The sequence below is a fragment of the Platichthys flesus genome, chromosome 1 (assembly GCF_949316205.1).
Source record: "Platichthys flesus chromosome 1, fPlaFle2.1, whole genome shotgun sequence".
NCBI classification, from domain to species: Eukaryota; Metazoa; Chordata; class Actinopteri; order Pleuronectiformes; family Pleuronectidae; genus Platichthys; species Platichthys flesus.
Window position 1 is genome coordinate 5,690,815 of NC_084945.1, and position 22,958 is coordinate 5,713,772.

At 42.4% G+C, this 22,958-nt stretch overlaps 2 protein-coding genes across 2 annotated transcripts in view; both read right to left on the bottom strand.

Moving 5' to 3' along the window:
• The window catches only part of trip4 (thyroid hormone receptor interactor 4), a 65,343-nt gene extending 57,253 nt beyond the window's left edge, over positions 1-8,090 (bottom strand). Inside the window, exons 1-11 of the mRNA XM_062400314.1 lie at positions 7,907-8,090; positions 6,768-6,946; positions 6,482-6,612; positions 6,141-6,359; positions 5,977-6,055; positions 5,776-5,881; positions 5,466-5,681; positions 5,243-5,366; positions 4,759-4,952; positions 4,512-4,636; positions 4,300-4,391 (exon numbers count right to left, since the gene is read on the bottom strand). Coding sequence (XP_062256298.1) covers positions 4,300-4,391; positions 4,512-4,636; positions 4,759-4,952; positions 5,243-5,366; positions 5,466-5,681; positions 5,776-5,881; positions 5,977-6,055; positions 6,141-6,359; positions 6,482-6,612; positions 6,768-6,946; positions 7,907-7,986 — 1,545 coding nt within the window. The 5' untranslated portion in view covers positions 7,987-8,090. The remainder of the gene's footprint in view (positions 1-4,299; positions 4,392-4,511; positions 4,637-4,758; positions 4,953-5,242; positions 5,367-5,465; positions 5,682-5,775; positions 5,882-5,976; positions 6,056-6,140; positions 6,360-6,481; positions 6,613-6,767; positions 6,947-7,906) is intronic.
• A 1,001-nt stretch (positions 8,091-9,091) lies between these two features.
• Positions 9,092-22,006, bottom strand: chrna7a (cholinergic receptor, nicotinic, alpha 7a (neuronal)). Its single transcript, XM_062400350.1, has 10 exons — positions 21,915-22,006; positions 18,783-18,922; positions 17,963-18,007; positions 16,445-16,554; positions 15,406-15,485; positions 12,068-12,235; positions 11,783-11,977; positions 10,771-10,857; positions 10,355-10,464; positions 9,092-10,264 (listed from the first exon to the last, which is right to left on the bottom strand). Exons 1-10 carry the CDS (start codon positions 21,967-21,969, stop codon positions 9,794-9,796), a joined length of 1,461 nt encoding a protein of 486 aa, XP_062256334.1. The 5' UTR covers positions 21,970-22,006; the 3' UTR covers positions 9,092-9,793.
• Between the last annotated feature and the right edge of the window lie 952 nt (positions 22,007-22,958).

Genomic DNA, 22,958 nt, shown 5'->3' on the forward strand with positions numbered 1-22,958 from the left:
CTTGTAGCCTCGTGAATATTTCGTTTTTATTTGTTTTCATGTGAATTTAACCTGAATTTATGTTCATTCCGCCATATGAACAGACTGTGACTAAATGACGAAAGGAGAAATGTGAAACATGAGTCTACACCAGCTGGGAGCAACTGCAATAAAGCCTCCAGTACAAAGCAGGTCTCAAATATGTGTCTATCTGATATACATATGTGCCAAGGGACCCGCTGTATGTCAGCCTTCAGCAGACCCCAGGTTAATAAAACATGCTTATCTGTGGAACATGAGATAACACAGACGATACAACTGTTGAAAAACCTCTCAGAATGATGAAACTTACAGATTACGTTACTGTGTCAACATTTCATCATCAGGAAATTCATAAGTCTCTGAGATTAGTTAATGTATGTACAGATCAGACTCTCAGAGACAAAGCCCTGTCTTGCCCTCATAGACACATAAAAATCAATACGGCCCTGAACAGTCACTGGTTTTGCTCTTACCGTGCCTCTCCAATAGATTCGACCTCTCTGACTCATATTTACCAAGACATGCAGCTCTGCGGCTGATGATTTGCTCCGAGGAGCAGAGTAAGAAATCTCTCCCTTATTAAGTGCGAGGATTGATCCAGTCAATTTTTTCACCGCAGGAGCAGGTTGATGGTGAGATTCAAGCTCAGTATGGGGTCTGATGTGCCTTTGCTTGTGCTGTGAACCAGACTTAAGATCTATGCATGTGTACACACAGTGCCGCGGTTTTGACTCCATTTTATGCAAAATGTTAACGTATTGCTGTTGAGTGTCATTAGCATGTGTGAAGTAAACCATCTGCAGTAAATCCAACACCACAAGCTCTCTGCTCATCCTGTTTTTAACTAGCGCACTCTGCCGTCTCGCAGCAAAACACTGCAATTTTCAATCTGTAATGTACCTATCTATCCCCCCCCACCCCCAACACCCTCCCTGCCCTCAGCTGGAGGCAGGTCAGGCGTATACATCTCTCCACCCATTGCTGAGTGAGCACTGGGGGGTAGGGTGGAGAGACAGAGTACAGATCATAATGGCTGGCCAATTATCAGCAGCAAGGGGATGCTGGGGAGTTGGGAGGAGTGAGAGATTATGGGGGAGAATGGATCAATACGCCAGTCAGTTTGTAATGAGGGAATGAATTGGTCCAAGTGAAGCAGATGGAATTCCTGCTCAGCCTGGGGTGGTCTTCCTGCACTGACTGTCAGCGGGGTATCAGGTTCTTGGCGCCGCTTTGTACAACAGCGCCCCGACAGGAGAACGACAGCCCACACAGTGGATCGGTGACATTCGAGTATTTATAACATTTAGTTTTAGTCGTTGGTGGCTCTCCTGATCTACCTACATTCAACTTTCTCTAAATATTGCATACATCACTAGGGGCAGATTTAGAAGAGCGTGAAGAATAATGGCTGTCTGTCCTTCACCATCCCCCTTTTAAACACCCACAGCTGCCAGCACAGGACAGTAAATCCTACACCTCACCCACTCGCCCATCCAAGCAGCTCAGCTCAGCCGTGTGCTACTATGCACTAGCATAACATGCAATCCTCTACTCAAATGAGAGGAAGCAGGCTTAAACTGTGAAATGCTAAACGACTACCACCACCACCCCCACTTGTTTCTAAAATGGTGACTGGAATAAGCAGTGTAACCAACAGCTCAGCTTCATCATTATACCTTTGGTACTGGTGTGCTTCTCTGGTTGCTTCACTAGTTTCAACATCTCCCTTTCTTTCTTTCTTTTTTTCTGTGGGGCCTTGTGTGGGGTGGGGGTGTTATTTATGGCTGCTCTGTGCAAGTGGACACACACACACACACACACACACACACAACCTTTCACAGGATGAAAGGGCAGTCACACTGCCTGCAAACATGATTTTACAGCCCTGGGTGGAATGAGTGGTGGAGGAGAGAATGAGGACAGGGTACAAAAGGGGAAAGCCCTTAGATTTACGGGTCCCAGCAGTCAGAATGCAAACCATGTAGCAGCACACCTATTTAAAGTCTTTTTTCCCCCCTCTACGAAATTCAGAGCCCCTAAGAAATAAGAGAAGTGTCTTTGTGCAGAAAGACAAATATGTGAAATGTGTGTGCACAGATCCATGGAAACACAAGTACTGCATCCTAAAAGGGGATTGTAGCTTTTTTCATGCCTCTGCTGTTTTAATTGGAACTGAGAAATGTGCCATTTCCAAACGTGATCCGTTTCAGTAGCCCATCAGAGACAGCAAATACAAGCGTGTGTGTACATGTGTATGAGGGCATGGTTAGGGCATGTTTGTACAATGTGTTGCATTTTACACATTTCTGCAGTTACGCAGCTTCTCTGTGGACAATTCCAAGACGTGTAGAGGTTTGCACAAATTAAAAATAACAAGAAGTGGCTGCCAGCATATCAACCAATGACATTTGTTTGTTTACAGGTTTTCCTCTGACTGATGTGGGAAAAGCAGAGGATATATTTAACCCCCCACTGAAGCGTTTGTAGTGCGTCTCAACCCTGTTTTTCAAAATGTTAACACCTATGACATATTTAGATTTGAGTTGTTTAATTATATCCGAGCCGTGAAAAAACTAGCCTACATTCACGATTAACAGATGGAAATTTGGCAAGTATGAAATGTCAGAGAACATTAAAAATGCCTATCACAATTTCACAAGGCCATAATAAAAACTACATAATGTCCTCGTTTAGCTCAAAAAGTTAATTTACCAGCAAAGAAAGAAGAGAACTCCACTCACATTTGAGTGGGTGAGAGTAGGGGAACATTTAGCATTCAAAACAATGAGGGAAAAAACATATTTTAACAAGACTAATCTTCCAACAATTGACTCATCAATGAATCTACTACAGCACTTGTGTCAGCTCTAATAAAAACAAACATAATATACTGCGAGCGTGTGGGAGCAATGGACTTCAGACAGACTCTTTCCAAAAGCCTGAGGCAAAACTGCCAAGACGAGGACGGCAATGTAATTAAGTTTAAATGTGTTCCACTGACAGCGAATGGGAGAGCGACTCTGTATGTACAAGATGACTTAATGGGGAGTGGGACGAATTTTCCAGTTTTTACTCAGTAAAACTGCAATTAATTAAAGTCATTTGGGCGTAAAAGCTCGAGTAAACAGTTTATGAGAACAAAAAGGCAGCTCTGAGCAAAGTGCTGAGGCAGCAGCTCCACACTTTGCCACATCAGATATTCAGAGTCCACCCAGAGTCCTCGTAACACTTTGGTCAAGGGAGGATTTCACATTGAGTGTCCATGGAATTCATAAAGTGACAGTGAGCGAAAGCTGCAGTACATTCTGTCCCACTGTTAATAATCACAGGGTTCCGTTCGCTGCTCGTGTCTCCTGCAGCTTTAAGGCGAATTAGATCCTTTTGCAATGAAAGTAACAGACTGAAGCCAATGGTATGTGCATATATCACCATTCACTCTGGTGGAAGTTAAATGGGGTAATAACAGCTTATGCGTGTCACTGGTGAATTGTCCTGTGGTAAATACTGCCTCTAGTGGCAAATAGTGTGAACTGGCAGGGAGCTACTGGTGAAAAGGTGTTGTCTGACCTCTGCTGGCAGAACATGATATTATAAGAGTTTGCGTGGTTATTGAAAGTGTGTGTCTTTGTACAATTTTCAAAATATGCAAGAGAAAATGTGTAGTTAAATAACACATGAAAAGGTCCAGATCCATTTTCTCTAAGCAAGCACTAATTAGTTATTATTATTAATGATTTAAATAAAAGCATTTCTGTCTGATGAATAATCATGTAGCTAAAAACATTTTAATAAAATTTCAATGATGATTCTATTGTTTGCACTAATACTGTTTTTGTAACAATACTACAAAAGACTGAAGTATAATGCATATAGAACCACATGATGAAACAAAGTCTGGTATTCTATTTTATATAAGTTTTTTTTTTGTTGTTGCTGTGCACGACAAGCTGAGACTGCACGTCACCAAAGCCTCTGAGGGAGCAAGGATGGAAAAAGCAAAACGAAGAGGAGGAGGAGGAGGAGGAGGAGGAGGAGGAGGAGGAGGAGGAGGAGGAGGGGAACTGAAAGCTGTCTACAAACAACAGCAACCGTCTATCAAAAGACAACCAAAAGCAAATCCCTCATTTCTCACTGTTTTAAATAAAAAGAATTGGATCACAAAAGAGTCTGACTAACACTTAACCCTGGTTCCAGACATGAATTGCCAGCATATTTCATCTTTGCTCAGTATTAAACTGGCATTAGCTTCATATCTCTTGGAAGTGCTGTTTAACTCACCTGTTCTCTGAACTGCTCCTGAGCCAGACAGTCACTCATGTTGACGCAGCCCAACAGGCAGCCAGTCGGGTAGTCTTTAGGAAACCTTGGCTCTGCACAGAGAACGAGAGGTATCAAACATCTGCACTTAATTCCAAAAAGCAAGAAACAATTCTCTTCCAGGATTCACATTATGTTTCCTGATTTGATCTGTGCACAGTATGTGTATGTACCTTTATTGTAAATTTGGCGGTACATGGCTTCCACTTCAGCAATCTCCTGAGGAGTGGGCTTCTTGGCTGCAGCAGCGATCCAAAGACGACCTCTGTGTGACGAGTACCAGGTTCGTCCCTCTACCCTACACACAGACACACACAGACACACACAGACACACAAAGACACACAAAGACAGCGATGACACCTTTGCATAGGCTACAACAATTCTGTGAAAGCTCATTCTGGATCTGGTTTAGTCTTTACTTCTTGATGCCTTTGACCAGCAGCGAGGCCCATGGCTGGTGCATGCTGAGGCACCAGCCTCCGTCAGACATCTCCTGCAGCTCTTTGTCCTGGAGCCGCAACCTGGTGCGTCCTTCGTCTCCCTTGTCCTCTGCCAGACTCTTTCCCTGCTCCTTGTTTCTCTTGTTGTTTCCACTGCCTCCAATGTTCACAAACTACAAAATAAAGTCATGTCATCATCATTACCAATCAATATGAATAACATCTTTCATGAGAGTATAAAGTTACTATGCATGCTACTATAAAACAGCTGTAAGCCATACCCATCACTATCAGTTTAAATTGAACACATTATGTATTATTCATTTTGATTTTACAATTTCAATTAAGTTTGATAATGGTACAAATGACCAGTTTAAAGCCAGAATATGTTAATGTGTAGTGCTGAAGATGCACCACAAGGGGAGAGTATTGCTGGGCCGAGTGTATCTCAGAGAGGACCCACCTCTGGTGCAGCCTGCATTATGTTGGGGTTGACCAGCTCTCTGAGGTTTTGCGTTCCACCTTGTCTTCCCGAGCTCATCGGTGATTTTGAGTCATTGTTCATAGCCTTGAGGGTCTCGTCCAACCTGTACGTCACAAAACATTTAAAAAGAAGAAGGTTTTTATGATATGACAACACAACGTGATCCTGCAGCCTTGATTCAAGTGGCGTCAGAGGATCTTACTTGCTGTAGTACTCGTTGAGGTTGTTTCCTTCATCAACCACTTGTCTACCAGCAAAGTCCAGTGTGATCTTCCTGTCCTTGCGAGAGGCGTGGCGCATTTCTCTAAGCTCCTCCTCCTTCCTCCTCAGCTTGTCACGCTCGCCTGGCGACAACCACTGATTGGATTCGGTCGCAAAGTAATCCGACTCATCGTCTAGAACTTGCGTTCTCCGGACACTGAGGTTGGAGGGGACAGGAAGCAAAGAGTGTGTAATATATATTACCGTTAAAGAAAACGTATCCACTCTTCTTGACTGTGTGGTTTTGATACCTGTTCTTGTCATAGTCCAGCAGTTTGTCTTTGTGCTGAACAGCCTTCTCTAGGCCGGCCTTCATCTTGGCCTCTTGGTGTGGGAGATAATCTCTTTCTCCACCATCTGTCACCATAATAAAGAACATTTATATCATCAATCCATATCATTGCTTCATAGATTTTTTGTATTCAATAATTCTGCCCAGTTTAGACACTCACCTCCCATCAGCTTCTTTCTTAGCTTCTGGCTTTTGTTGGAGTCTCGCTGCAGGATCTCCTGCTCGTCTCTTGTGCAGACCTGAACAACAGGAATAAAAGAACAAAACACTGAGTAAATATAATTTAACAAGAACTAAGAACTGTCACATTTTACATTTACATACCAAGCTTCCACAGAAGAGGCAGGGTCCTGAGCCCTCTTGCTGACACACAATGCGACCACAGCTGATGCAGTTGTTGATAAGCGGGTGCTTTTGAGCAAGGCAATCACAAGCATATCGACCAGGGAGTAAGACTTCAAGCCTGTCCTGTCCGTCTTTAGCATAGAGATTGACAAACTTATTTTTCTTCTTTGTGGAAGAGGTGCTGCTGATTTCTTGAGCCTGAGAGAGGAGAAAATCCAAGTTGGAACACAGGGAAAAGATAAGCAAGACAACACAAATGAAAAGGATCATCTACAAATTACCTTCATGAAATAGGTGGTAGGAGAACAATGTTTACTCACCCTCATCAAATCCATGGGGGTTTTGACAACTTCGGGCTCAGGCTCCGTTGGACTTGCGGTCATCACTTCCTGTTTGTTACGGCCTTTACGTTTAGTCTTCTTCTGGGTATCTTTGTTCGGGTCTTGTGAATCTAATAAAGAAGGGAAAATTACCTTCACAAAAATTGTTTAGCGCACCTGAGAGAAATGTTGATATCTCAGTGTATTGTGTGTGGCATTAATAGGAATTTCAGTTATCTAACTGTGCACATGTAGTTGGCAGATACAAGGCAGCGTGAGGCCCTACCTGGTAAGACAGATTCCGCAGGAAGGAAAAGACTTCCAGAATCTGCAGCATGTCTTTGAGTCCTCCTCCATCTGCAGAGGAGCTCGTCTATAAACCGCCTTTTGTCCCCATCCGTGCCCTGGAGGAGGTCTCCCACATACTCCTCAATCTCTTCAGCCGAGTCAATGGAGAGAATGTATCTGGACAGCAGAGTGGCATAATAAGCATTTCAAGATTCAAGCTGTTTAGCTTCACAGCAGTGACGCAAGTATAATCTTGGGGGGAAGACTTTTGCACGGAAGCTCTGTCATACCAAAACAAACTTTGTAATAGAACACAGAACAATAAGGGTGGATCGTGATCGTTGACTATGATTAAAATAAGACAGCTTGATGTATAATATGTCTTCTCACATATTCTACCATACATTGCTTCTTCAGTCATCTTTATCCGACATTTTCTCATATCACAAATTGTGATTAGTGAATATAAGTTGTATAAAGAAAACTGGATTTGATTGATTAGATAAAATACAGAATATAATTAAATGTTTCTTTACAAACTATAGATACAAAAAATGAAATAAGACAACTAATAAAAAAATGAATATGTAATAACAACATACCCAGAAAATGTGTATTTTTTGGAGATACTAAACCAAAATAATATTGTGTAGTCCTATGTAACTTTGTCTGTATTTAATGGTTATATATCTGTTGAATATCATGGGGTTGATCTAATTTATTTAAACAATCTTCATAATGATATTGGAGAGTAAATCATTCAGAATCCTTATCAGCCCTATTTAATTCCTCTTTACGTCTGTCTGACTTATCTGTTTTGATTCATAATTCAATAATTGATTGTGTAAGAATGTTCTAAACTATTAAAGATACTTTAGTCGGCCCCAAAAGCTCGATATGACTAATGTGTCACCTTGAAAATTATAATTTAATGGTAGTTCAGGCAGTTATAAGATGATAAACCTGTCAGTCTGTTTACTTTCTGCTGGGAAAAAGCTCTTCAGCTGTATCAGAGGAAAACAACTCAACCCACAGATGTACAATTTTATCCATTTTATCACTCTTATTCAAACACGTCACAGCTAAAGTTAGCTTTAGCATCGTGAGCCGGTGTTTCACAGCTTCAATGTTTCTTACTGGACGATGTCGTCACACGCCTCCAGTCCAAACACGTGGTGTAACTGGTCCAGAATCCACCGCAGCAGCGCGTCCGACATGTTTTACCTCGAAAACACGTTAAACTCAAGAGTTCGATCCAGAAACTTCATACAACGATGTGAACGTCAGCGAGTTTCCAGTCGGAGGAATAACAACGCCGCACAGTAACGAATGGCAGCACGAAATTCCATCCGGGGAACATAAGCTGCGGATGAAAGGTTCCGGCCACCTTCTTCTTTTTGTTTTATTGGAAGTTGGTAAACCAGCTTATACATGCATTACCGCATCTGCTGGAACGGACTAGTGATCAGTGGATTCTCCATTTTAATTGTTACTTATAAGCAGTAGTTCACGTTAATTTGTTCCAATTTTTATTAGGATGATGTGGGTACCAAATGTATTCTGACCCCTGACCTCTGACTCAAGGATCTATCCATCTATCTATATATCCATCTATCTATCTATCTATCTATCTATCTATCTATCTTTCTATCTCTCTATTATCGTATATTTGATGTAGCCGAGAGGTCAATGATGTTGTAGAAGTTGTTGATGATGAAGGAAGGATTCCGAGGACCCAGTAGTTTCAGTGCAACAAAGTTTATTACAAGAAATTACAGGTCGGGACGGGCATCTAGATACCCGGAGACACACAGCCAATAGTGAAATCTGACGTGCTGGGGTCTTACACACAGTTATATAGGGAGTTTGGTTCCACCCATGACTTCAGGTAAAACACATCCCCTATGGGACCTTTGACTAAATAAGGGCACGTTTTTGTGTCCGAACATGAAGACACACTGGTCAAGAATATTCCTTCTGAACCCATCCATTAGCTGGTCAGAGACGATTCCCTAGGTCAAAAGTCATCCCCAAAAAGTCAGAGTAAATAAGACAAACATCATGTGGACTCTCTGAGAATGTCTGAGTGTCCAGAGGGCAAGCACCATAAGTGTAAGCCTATCATTATGTTTTTAAGCATATATCAACATGTTTTACTCTAACGAATACACAACACTATCTCTCTATCTATCTATCGGTCAGCATTGTCCAAGGATCAACTAATGAGTACCGATCAGCTGTAATTGTGTGCGTGCTAGGTTTAGTCATTAGATGGCAGTTTTGTAATATAGGGAAATTTAATATATTTCAGTTACAAAAGGCAGCCTTGAAAAATAGGTTTTATTTCCTTCATGGGAAGACGAACAGAAGTTGAAGAAGAAAACATTTAAAAAGCTGTCCCATTAAAATAAAATGGAAACATTTATTTGTTTAATATCACAGTATGCTGTTTACAAAAACAATTTTTTTTAGATACATTTTTTATTTATCACCAAAAGGAAGAAACATGTTTACTAGGAGGATTGTTGAACTTAAGTTTGTGATTATTCTTATGGTAACATCAACAATAATTTGTCTTTATAGAAAAGTATTTGTATATAGGAGTATTCATGGGCAACAACTGATTTATTTCAATGCAGGAAATTGTAGCTGTTAAATTTCATACATGGAATATATAGTTTAGTATAGACACATTATGACGCATACAAAGGTAACATCCCATAACAAACCACAGTTGCATTCTCTGTCAGTCAGCAAACTACATTACTCCCACTATGATCTGCAGTATAATTGTTTTTCAGTCAATGTTAACTTGTATATATATATATAAGTGTAGATTGTTATATAAAAGGCAAAAGCTACCTTTTTCCGCCAAGCCCTTAATTTGGTTAAATGTTTGGTCGTGTACAACGTGACTGAATCCAGTTTTCTGCCCTTCGAGTTTACAAAGTGATCTTCTCTGCCAGTTGTGGTTGGTTTCAATTCTTACTTCCAATCAGGCACTTATTGTGTTTTCAAAGGCCCTTAGTTGGAGATGTCCTTAGAAAGGGCCTTGACATATTTGGGTGAAGACATGAGGATTCCGATGGTGCAGAGGATTGTGACGATTGAGAAAGCAATGAGACAGAGCCTGTCAATCACAGCCGCGGCGAATTTCCACTCGTTGCACACCGACTCATTCTCGTCTTGGTCGTGGAAGCGCTTGGCGATATGATGCACCTCTTCCAGGATCTTGGCCAGCGCTGGTTCCACGCCGCCCACCGACGGGTCCTGTGCTTTGGGGAGGAGTTTCACTTCCTCACCTGCGTGTCCGGGTAGGCGTCCGTACAGGGCTTTGCCGTTGGTGGACTGGGAGGCCGGGGAGCTGGCAATGAGCTCCATGCTGCTCAGGCTGCTCCGCTCGCCCTTGTTGTGACAGGCTGAGTGGTCTTTATCCTCGCCAGGACGCTTCATGCGCAGGAACCAGGCGCACCAGTTCAGTAGGAACACACGGGTCTTTTGGGGTCAAACAACAGAATTCAATTATTTAAATTGAAGACAGGGGATGCAGCCAGTCTTCACAAAGTCGAATTTGTTCAAACTCACCCATTTCGGCATCTTGCTTCCGTTGGGGTCATGGTGATGAAACTGTAAAACCAGAACCGTAGCGATGACTGAGACGCCGACGATGACCAGGGTCGTGGCAAAGTACTGAGCTGGGTGCAGAAGAACCAGAGGGGAAGCGAGGCAACATTTGCATCATGCAGAAAAAGTCATGTTGAGAAAACAAGTGGATAAAAAGGGAAAAAGCCGAGCTCACAGCCCGAGAGAGTGAATCTGTCCTCTGGCCTCAAACGAGCGACTCCCTTTGTGTTTGTAAGAGAAATGCAACTGTTTGAAATATGGTGACTTTAATCACTAACTAAAAAGCAGTGTAGAGCTGCTTAATACGGTGGCCCTCAGCCGTGTCCCCCCATTGATAGCAGATGACAGCGACTGCATTCACCTTGAGCCTGGCTTACCTATCAAAGGCACTGAGATGGATGTGGGAGGCATAATCTCTGCAACCAGCAGCATGAGGACAGTCAGGGAGAGCAGCACTGTGATGCCTGGGGAGGGAAAGCACATCTCAGTTAGGGGTTCAGCTCAACTTCACCCAAGCATTTTCAAAGTAAAAGCTCTGTAATTCCAGTCGGTATAAAACCTTTCAGCAACAAAATGACCTTTGTGCTTTTACAAGTTGCCAAACAGGGAGCGATTCGGTGCATGTTGCTGCCATGACGGACATTAACGCTCACTACTGCTGTGAATGTCTGTGTCTGAGTCCGATACGGTGAAACAAAAAAAAATCTAATTGTCAAAATGATCTGGTGGGACAGGCGTAATCACAGATGGGCTGGTTTTGACATCTGGCAGGACAGATGTTGAAGCTGGGCCAGGTTTGACCCAAGGGTCACTGGTTGTTGGACACTGCTGTAGTTCATCCAAGGACTGGAAGAATGATGTAACGAGTCAAAAGTGTCTAAGATGATGTGAAGCAACATCTGTCCTAAGACCAGTCAGGATCTGAGCCAAATAAGTGGCCTCAACTGAGCACTATTCAACCTACCAGAGAAAAGTCAGCATGAAAGATTTACTGAGAAATGCATAGCAGGTCAGTGGGGGGGACTGAGGCCATCTGCCAAACTCATTTTACAGTTGAAATCGTCTTACGGAGCCAGAAAATAAAATGTACAGAGGGATGTTTCTGATGAATGTGCAGCCAGGGTACATGGAGAAGAGTGAAGAGCGAGAATCTAGTTAATTTATCTGGTGAAATAATTCAAGTTTCAGTAAAAATCTGCAGAGAGATTAAAACACTGTATCAAATCCACGTTTGAAAGTTTATCGATGAATAGAAACAAAATAGATATTTGATTTTTGTAAAGGCGGACAAGCAGAATATTTCTGTACTGGTAAGAACGAAATTCAATGTGATTGGGCGTGTGTGTGTGTGTGTGTGTGTGTGTGTGTTTGTGTGTGTATTCCTCTGACCCAGTGTGATCTTCTCTCCAGAGTCAGCAGGCAGGAGGAAGACGAGCAGAGCCATAGTGGAGATCAGGACACAGGGGATGAGCAGGTTGAGGCCGTAGTAGAGGGTCCGTCTCTGCAGCACCAGGGTGAAGGTGATGTCGGGGTACGGCTCCGCACAGCACTCGTAGACAATATCGTTCCTCTTTCCTGTAACCTCTGTGAGATCAAACAAAACACAATCTACTACAGCGGAACTGCAGTGGAAACAATTCTCTGCACTCTTTACAGGTCACTGGTCCCTCTTACCAATGAGATCCCACTCTCCGTTGGGGGTGTAATGGGTGATATCTGGCTCAATCATCTTCAAGTCCAGCAACCAGCCCCCGTGCGTCCAGGAGCCGAACTTCAGATCACATCTCTGCACGTCAAAGGGGAACCAGCGCACGTCGATGCTGCAGGTGCTCTTGAAGATCCCTGTCGTGGGTTTGAAACGTGACAAGGTCATGTGGCTGCTGAAGAGAGGGACACGTGCCAACATGAGATTCTCAAGAGTGTCTACAAACACACAGTGGTAAACCAGTGGGGGATTGAAAAGAGAAATGACGGTTGCTTGGGAGGAGGTTTTACTCGGGGACGATTTGGGAGTTCAAGTGTCATCCTTCCTAACATGAGGGAGAAGCAAAAACCCATGTGACAATTAGACGAAAGTGGTCAGTAATCCTTCAGCAGAGGCCGACACCAAACTAATTTGCCTCCGTATTTCATAAAAAGATACGAGACCTTGGCAGTAAACAAGGTTTCTGCTCCGTCTCAGCGATTGTAAAACCTCAGCAGGGATGAATGGGGAGCGGACAAATAGAATGACTCCAGTTTACTGCAATGAACATCAATGAAAAAGACCAATGTAAGGGGGGAGCTCAGATTAAGATCCATTTATTCATCCCAAACACATGCACAGACATGCAAAGGCACACTCATGCAGGTAGGGAAATTTAACCTCTGCTTTTGACCCATCTGGTGCAGGACACACAGAGCAGTGAGCGACCATGCACGGCGCTCGGGGAGCAGATGTTGGGGGAGTAAGGTGCCTTGCTCAGGGGCACTAGACAGGGTAGGGAGACTCTTGGATTTTTGGACAGATCAATCCAGGTTCGTCTTTTGTTGTCTCTCCGTGGAGTTGAACCAGAGACGAACCAGAGACCTTCTCTGCCTATAGTCCAAGTTTCTGCCACTAGACCACCGCCTCTCCTATCTGTATAGTGGTTTCATTCATTTAATGCAGTAACCAGTGGCGAATTGCTGTTTTGAGCCACAATGGCATTTAATAAAGGGCTCGTTTGGAACAAAGTTGCCAGGCAATTTGCCGGAGGCCGAGGCGATCGATGCAGAAGAAATTCAGTGATGGAGCTCTTTACACTGGTATTGATTCAGATGCTGAGGTGTAGCCGGCTGACGCTTCTGTGTGGTCAGGGAATGACAGGGGGACAGGAGCCTGCCAGGCAGAGCAGTAATCACCAGCTCTCACAGGAAAGCCCTCAGTGTCAATGCATTGATGTGCATGTACGCGTGTGCACGTGTACATACAAAAAACTGATGGTTTTGGGGAGAAAATGTCATCGATCTGTCACGACCGCAGAGATCTGGCACACGTGTGTCGGCGGGGGCTTGATCGGGGAAAGTGCTTCACTGCTCAAAGCCTCTGTGACATTGATGGATCCGTGGGTCTGGAACATTAGACACTAAATGACTGTTAAACTGGAGCGAGACCATTGGAAAAAACTGAGAGGTCACAAGAAGGGGAAGTTGTTATTGTGATTTTGCTGTAAAACTATTCTAAACTCTCTTCTCGGATACATTCACAAGTTCTACAGCTAGAGGCCCCCTCTAGGAATACTGACATGCTATTTCCTGTGAAACTTGATGTCAGGCCTCAGAGAGGTCCCTGACAGGTTAAATTCTCTTTCTCCCGAGAGGCTAGATACTTTCCAGATGTTCACAGGTCTCCAGTGAATTGTGAGTTAAGTCTCACACGTTGCTCTCACATTCTAAAAGCTTTTTAAGACTCTGCACATGTCTTTGTGTCGGTTCCTACTGGAAGGCATTGACTGAGAATCATCGTCTTTGTAATTAAGTCGAACAAACAACAAATATGACACAGCATAGGTCAGTTGGGGGGTGCATAGTCAATATTTGGTTTGTCCTTTCTGGGCTGCTGTAGAAACAGGGCATTGTAACATGGTGGACACTGTGGAAGAGAACCCACTCCCAGAATCTTTCCAAGCCAAATAAAACTCAACATAGAAGATCAATTCCTGCCAACAGATCCTCAAATTTCATACTACAACGTTTAACAGGCAATGTTTGAAAATTGTTTTATTTCTTTAAACAATAAAGAAATAAAACATTTAGTGGATTTATTTTTTCCACTGGCAGGTCAATGACATTTGTTACAGCAGCAACAGTTCATTTGATATCTTGTGTAACAACATCTGTGAAGTTTGGACTCGCTCTCAGTCTCCTGACATTTCAGATTCGTTCCCCATCACCTGTTTTATCCATTAGCACTTTACAATGGAGGCTGTAAGTCTCAGACCTTTCTGGGAAGTGCTCTGACTTTATGTGTCTATTGTGCTTTCTGTGCTGATGTGAAAAACATATGCACATTCCACTGGCTGTAAGGAATCCATGTGGACAACTAATGGTTATCAGATGCAAAAACAACAGGGGATGCCCACATTAAATATAAAACAAAAAAAATCTAAATGTATAATTCCTCCTTCTGGTTTCAGCTTTTTTCTTACAGAGGACACAGGGTATTTAATTGACATTTAAAAAAAAATTATCCAATTTGATTTCAGCCACAGTCAGCATCTAAATTTTACTGTATGTACCACACCTCATCACTCGCAACCTTCTGAGGGGTCATGAGACATTATAGGAGAGCCAAAGGGGATTTCTATCGAATACTATTTATTTAATATTTTAGCAATAATGTTAAAAGCTACAACAATAGTTGTTTTTAAATCTTTGTGTCAAGTATTCAGATTTCCTACATTTTTTAAATGGTTTTAAAACGTTCTGAAGCTGGAAAGTGAGTAAGAACTGTCTCAAGCTCTTTCTTCTCCCACAGCCCTAAAGTCATTTTATGTAAGTTTATTCTTCGAAGACAAAGAGAAACCAGCTGTACACTAGTCCCATTTTAAACAACTCTGTGGTTTTCTTCTTCTCCATGTGACTGCAGAGGTGATGATGACAGATTAGTGGCAGCATCAGCTGCAGCAGGTCAGTTTACAGCAACACAGGAAACATTGCAACATGAAATTTAGCTCCATTATAAACTATCCTGGCTGCATTTGTCTGGCACAGTTACTTTTGGGACTGAGAAGTTTGGAAACCCCTGTTTTACATCTCATCATGTATCATCTGCCCTTATTTTATTTTAGGTGCTGGAAATAAAATAAAGGTATAGATGTGAAGCTTACTTTTTAATTTTTTTAAATTTAGATTCTGCTTATAAGTTATTTATCTCAGTTGCTCAGCTTCTGCTGCTGTTAAAAAAATCGGAGGAATGAAGCAATGATCCAACATCAACTATTTCCTATGTGATGATTTGTGAGACTGCTGAGTGAGATTGTGAATCCTACCTGGAGGTATGTAGTCGCAATTCCCAGAGGAGTTGACCAAGATATTGGTGTGGAACGTGGTATCGAACCTCTCGTCTGCACTGTGGGTTTAACAGAGAACTCCATCACTGTCTACTGGGTCATTGTTCACCCCGAGTTCAGCTTTGTTGGGAAACACCATAATAAATTCTTGCACAGATACAGGAGAAGAGCCATAAATTATGAGGATGAAACAAATAGCCACGAGGAAAAAAAACTAATATTTCTCCAACTGTTATTCATTGCATTGGGAGTCAGGGCGGATGCAGCGTCTCCCTGGGGACGGTTAATCACTGGTTAACCTCGTTCTCCCCTGCAACCCACCCCCTCTGAATGAACTCCCCATGCAGAGGTGGAAGAAGGGGGGGGGGCAGCTGGGGCTGGAGCTGCTTGACAAACTTAACTTGCGGCAGAAACAGATCCAAAGTGTTTCAAACCACGGAACAGAGACGAATGCAGTACAATGCTTTTCCCCTTAATCAGCTGATGGAGGGCAGAGTCCCTCTAATGTGATTGGTTCACTCCTTTCATTTACAGATTGATTAATGGGGATCTCTTTGGTATTGATCAGGAGGGACACATCCTCAAATGCTCTTCTTCCATCTTCCTTACACATTTTTGTCTAAATGATTTGTTACTTGACGAACAGAACAGAACTTGTGAGGGACATGGACAGTTCTTCTGTGACATCCTGGTTCTCCTGTCCTCGTTTGTGCTCTAATTGGATCCATCAAGCTGTTTGTATAGTTGTGTTTCTTGCACAAGTTCCAACGTTCATCTTATCAACACAGGAGCCAAAACTAACACCATCAGATCTGTGGTGTCTGTTGTGCTGCAGTCTCACAGTCATTGTTCCAATAAGGCGTTTAACTCTGGAATACAAAAATACAAAAATGCCTTGTCCCTCTGAGACTCTGAGCCCCCCCCTACCCCCTTCCAAATCATATTGTGCTGTCACCATGCATATCCAATTACAGCACAGCAGCCGCCAGATGTGCTGGCTCCAGCTCCCACTGCCTACCTGTTATAGAGCAGAATGTCTGGCTTCCAAATGAGATTTTCTGGAAATCTGATATTGGCCACCCCTGGATACTCCTCTGGATTCCACTGGAGGAAATTATCATTCCAGCCCTGTGGGATACAGACACATAACATGCTTTAACACATCCCTCACACCTGTTTCCAGATCTGTGTCTCGAGCTGGAAATTAACAACTGTGTGTTTTTAGTGGCAGTGACAGTTTCTTTAAATGGTTCAACTGGTCTGAAACATCTATTGTTTGTGTGCTGGACGATGTGTGCAGAGGTTTTTAGAAACACACCAGGGCGCAGAGTGAAGTTTGACAACTTTGTGTTCATCCTACCTGGTTTATCTGCGATGGAGATTTTAGAGTAAATTTTTTCAAAATATCAAACAGAATTTGCCTCTATCACTAGTAAAGGCTGCATCTGGGCCACAAGTAAGCCATGCATTTCAACCACGAGTTCCAAATTGTTTACTTTTAAAATCCACTTTAGGCTCTATCAATTTTGTCCAGGCCGCAAGAAGGCAAGGACATCTGGATTGTCCCATATCCTTCATGTGTAGCTAAAGTGCTGAGTCTTGAACATAGAGCTTAGTCCTCCGTTGTTGACCCATGCATTTGTTTAATGGTACATTCCTCAAAGCACTGCATACTATATAATAGATATTTCGTTTTCTGGATGTGTGGCCTTTTGGTTGCATCAGTTCTTGTTTTTACTGGGTTTGAAAAACGCTGCTTGTTGAAAATCCTCAGCACTGAAATTGTAAATGTTGCTGTGAGTGATTAATTCAATGAGGGACTGTTGTTCTCGATGATACACATCCCATCAAGCCACTAATGGAGCTGAGTGACGTCACCAGGAGAGGAGGCTGTGGTAGAAACACAAGTGTAACAGGCTTTTATGGACACACATGCATGCAACCACCCAGCTGTTGTCTGGAACCAAACCTAAGGCCACTTCATTATTCTCTAAATGCCACATTTGCATTTAGTTTATTTTCCGATGCTATCCTGAGGCATTAAACATGATACTAACACGTGAAAACAGAGCCAACTGTAGATTGACGCTGAAAGACCACTGAGTGTTCGGATGCTGGAGTTAAATTTGCTGCTGTGATTCCACCAGTGATTTAAAAGGGACCAGACGGCCTTGATGCAGCGGCTAAAAATGTAAGTCGCTTTGGACAAAAGCAATGTAAATGTAATGTAAGACTGGAGACTGAGGGTGATTTAGGGGGGGGGGGGGGGGGGGGTCGCAGAGAATCACTAAAACAACAGCTGACAGCGACAGAGAGGAGAAGAGATTTAAAGTTTGTCACAGCGACATGATTGGCTGATTGAGATGATGGCCAAATCCAATTTGCTCCCTCACCCTTAACATGATCAGGTAGCTTTCAGAATCTTGTGAAGTGCGTATAGGAAGAAGATTTATCATTAAATATATAGTAAAATATAGTTTTGCAAATCATCTTTTCTGTGACTTTCTAATAACAAAGTGGAGGGAAAAGGTCTTACCAGTTGTAGCCAAATGTTGGTGGTTAAAACCTGGTTCTTCTCATCCTGTTAGAAAGAACATGATAATTATTAATATTATATGTTTAATATTTTCATTGAAAATTTAGCTAAGGCAGAATCATGCGACTCAGTATTATACAATACACTCTAGCTTCACCTCTCAGGACAGAGGCGGAGAGGCGGTGGTCTAGGGAGAGGCGGTGGTCTAGTGGCAGAAACTTGGACTATGGGCAGAGAAGGTCTCTGGTTCGACTCCACGGAGAGACAACAAAAGACGAACCTGGATTGATCTGTCCAAAAATTCAAGAGTCTCCCTACCCTGTCTAGTGCCCCTGAGCAAGGCACCTTACTCCCCCAACATCTGCTCCCCGAGCGCCGTACATGGTCGCTCACTGCTCTGTGTGCCCTTCACCAGATGGGTATAAGCAGAGATTAAATTTCCCTACCTGCATGAGTGTGCCTTTGCATGTCTGTGCATGTGTTTGGGACGAATAAATGCATCTTAAAGGTAATGAAAATAAATGGCTGCTACAAGTCAAACAAGTGTAAAACAGAATAAATGATGATGCTCCGGGAGTTTCTACAACAACAAGCTTCATCTGTGGCTCCAGTTTTCATTCATCAGCTCTGATGAAGCTTTCTGCATCAATTAAGCTTTGAATTTTAACACAAGTGGAAATTCTACCCAATGGTTTGTGCTCATAAAAGATGCGAAACCTGGATCAATTAGAAAAACACTTGACTCAATAACTGAAAGAGTTGGTTTTAGATGCAAATGATAAAAACTGATAACATGTGTGACGAGCTGTTGTTTACCCACCACATCAAGGATCTGCATGAGGTTGAGGCCGATGCTCACAGTGAGTGGTTGACTATCATTGAGGACCGGTCTCTCCAGTCGGTTGTATGAAGTGAACAGTTCTTTGAGCAGTCTCCGCTGGTTTGGTCCCTGATGAGATTCTACAGAGGACGACGAGACAGTGGACATGTTTTCATTATCACTTCAGGAAAAAATGAGACAAAGTGACACTGTAGATCAAATGAGGAGTCAGTTGCTAGTTTCACTGTCAAGCTTCCATTCACAGAGCCGTCCTGAAAAACAAACATTTATCAAATATGAATTGAACCTAAAAGGACAGAATGGTGGTGCGTGGGGGGGGGGGGGGGTTCCTGGGTGGAAGCTCAGAGCTCCAGCTTCCTCTCAAAGTCCAGACACATGCAGATTCAGGTTCAGTTCATTGGAGACTCTAAACTGAATGTGAATGGTTGACTGTCTCTCTAGATTGTCCCATCTGATTCACTGGGAACCAACCTGTAGAGTTTCTGAGAAATTAAAGGCAAAGTTTAAAAAAAAATTATCATGGCTCTCAGAACTTGCTCATATTAAATATTATGTTTTTAAAGAACTTAAAATAATGAAATAATACAAACATATGCATATATATATATATATATAGAAACTAAAATTATGGCCTATTCTAACAAAGTCATAAATCACATGCTGCCCAGAAAAAGGAAATTATCCAAATATAGAAGCTGGACCGGAGTCCCCTACAATCTCCAATCAGACCTGACCCTCATTTTAACACCCTCTTGAGTTGTGGAGCACTTTATGGCATCATTTCACTTCACTGATCAGGCCACTGATGGCCACGGCCCAATTATCCTGAACCACCTGTGACAGGCACATTATCCTGATGATTGGGCAGGGAGCTGCTTGTCTGTGGGTATCGCCCCGTTCCTCTGTTCTCCGATACATCCTCTTCTTACATGAAACATGGACTGAAAGATGAACTGAAAACACGTCTTTGTCCATGTCCCAATCCCATGTGGCCCCGCCCCCCTCCCAATCCGACCATAATCAAATTTCAGTCTAAGCAGCAGCCAGATGACAAAGATGTGTGTAAGTGTCGCGGGATGCTGCTGTAATACATCTCATTTGATTTACTGCCCATCAGACCACACAAGGAACATCCCTAAAGTCGCTGGGAGACAGAGACGAGGGAAGCAAAGCCTGTCCACGTCTTAATCCAATTTAACAGCACTAATGATGTCAAAAAGATGGACAATGGCTTTAGGTACAGGACTTCTCTCCATCTGCCTCTCTGCGTCCTTCACTCTCGCTGAAGCCTAAATTAACAAGTGCCAGTGAGTAAGTGCAGCCTGAGGAGCCTGTGTGGCTACCATTACAATAACTGCCTCAATTAAAATATTCTGAATTCCCAGCAAACTCGAGGAAACTGATGATAACCAGCACGTCTGGAGGGTTTCAAGAGCTGATTTAGAATTTGCAGGGTTTTCTTTCATCTAGACCCTCGGTTCCCAAACTGGGGTACATGTACCCCCAGGGGTACTCGAAGTGGTTCAGGGGGTACATGGGGAGAACATTTTATTTGCGTTTTCAAAGTGAAAAAGCCCATTTACATTTTCAAACTAAGTTATAAATAAACATGCAATAATAAATAGTCTAAGGAGCCAAGTCGCATTGCCAAAAATACTCATGTATACCCATATTCAGCAAAATAATTACACTGCCAATACAAGTTACAGGTAGGTTAGTGACTGTTAGTAAAAACGAGGGATGGGCATAATTAATTGACAATCGATTAATTGATCCTTAAGAATTTCCTAGATGACATTTTGTCATAGACTTAATTCTGTTGCGTTCACTGCCAACACTGCAAAGCTATACGTCTCCATGAGCGCCTGAGGAGTCCACTGCTCTCTTCAAGTAGGAGGTCTAGCTCCAAAGCTAGCCCCTTCGGACACAGACAGAGCTGGCTCTGGGTGAGGGGTGACAACCACCGGACTGAGAGGTCGAGAACCGTCAAATCCAGCTAGCTCACAGCGGCTAGCTGCACTCTCATCAGGGCTTAAGAGAACAGTAGCGCATATTTTCAAGTGTAACCGGTGAGTGGATCCCGTTTAACTGCCACAAGAGTTGTTCACCTTGTAATAAAGATATCACCTTGTAAAAAAGATATATATTTTCACTGCATTTTAACAGAGGGAACAACTGATCTAGACTGAACAGAGGAGGCAGCAGGGGGACAGAAATATAAATATGTGTTGTAACATAGCGTGAAAGGCACATTGAGAACAATGTTGCTCTGGTTTTACAGTTTTTTTTTAAGGTGATCTATGTAGTTGTGCTGAACCATATGGACTATTTTGCCAATTGCACTTAGAGCTCTGAGAATGTAATTTCTGTTTCGTGAAATGAGCCAAAGCAATGGAGAAAAACTGTAACGAGTGCGGGAAAAAATCCATTCATGACTTGTCTCCTTAAACTTCTTGTTCTTTTTTATTGTTTTCTGATACAACACACTCGCCTCCACACATCTTAGAAGTCTTCAAACATTTTAACTGGTTCCAGTTTTAAAATAAACTGGAAAAAGTCATCTCTGTCCCCAATGCGGTGATTGTTGATTTTGTTTGATAGTTTGATAGATAGTTAGATAGATAGATAGATAGATAGATAGATAGATAGATAGATAGATAGATATATAGATAGAGAGATAGAAAGATAGATAGATAGATAGATAGATAGATAGATAGATAGATAGATAGATATATAGATAGATAGATAGATAGATAGATGATAGATAGATAGATAGATAGATAGATAGATAGATAGATAGATAGATAGATAGATAGATAGATAGATAGATAGATAGATAGATAGATAGATAGATAGATAGAACTAATATTTTACTTTGTGATGGTTCATATTGCTCCTAAATGTTAAAACTGGTGATCAAACAACAACAATGTTCCCCAAAACTCTGTGTTTGGCATAGCAGGCAGTGTGAGGGGGGGTTGCACATCAATCCAAAGTTAATAGAACACAGGAAAAAAATTAAAAGCCGTAAGAAAAGAGGTGCATTATGCCCTGACAAAGATCCTGCAGGTTGTGTGAGTGTGGACATGACAGTGTGTGTGAGGAGCCTACCTTTCACTGTGCAGGCAGCGACTGCAACGACGAGAGCAAAGTGGAGTAGCTCCATGATGAGCCGAGTGAGGAGTGAGGGGAGAACACATGGATTCTTCAGTTCACCCAGAGTGGGTGTGTGTTTGAATGTGTTTTTGTGTGTTTGTGAGTGTGTGTGTGTGCATCAAATAACTCCTCCTGAATTGAATGGCTGCTGTTTGACAGTGAGATGTGTTGTCTCATTGAGTGACAACATGAAAAAAACTGTCTCTCATTGATCATGAACTTGATAAATCAAAAATAGTATGTAAAAATGTATTTCGGCTACAAATCCTTTTTATGACTTTTATGTCCCTTTCTGTTTTTGCAGCCTACATATTAATGAACGATGTTCTCTTTGTTCTCTCTGCATGAGTTTAAGTGTTTATCTGATTTATTTAATTCACAAACAAATGGTTGCAACACTTTCTGTATGCCTTTTCATAATAAAAGCACTCCAGCGTTTCTTTTAATGGAATCCATTCCCTTGTTTAAAAAGTTTTAATCAATTATGGTGAAATATTTGCAAAAGCAGAAGATGCACGGCTTCATACTGTGTAGTACTGGTATTTATTTGAGGACAAGGGACTTCTTTCATACAAGGCAATAATCATAGTTGTGGCCATATTCAAATGAAAGCCTTTATGTAAAAACATTTGGCTGCAGTAGCAGTTCCTCTGCAGAACAAGATGTGGAGCTGAGAAGCAACATAATTTACATTGAAATATTAATTTCCTCTTGTGGAGAGGCGGTGGTCTAGTGGTAGAAACTTGGACTATGGTCAGAAAAGGTCTCTGGTTCGTCTCTGGTTCGACTCCACGGAGAAACAACAAAAGACTAACCTGGATTGATCTGTCCAAAAATCCAAGAGAATTCTCCCTACCCTTTCTAGTGCCCCTGAGCAAGGCACCTTACTCCCCCAACATCTGCTCCCTGGGCGCTGTAAATGGCTGCTCACTGCTCTGTGTGTCCTGCACCAGATGGGTTAAATGCAGAGGATAAATTTACCTACCATTGCATGAGTGT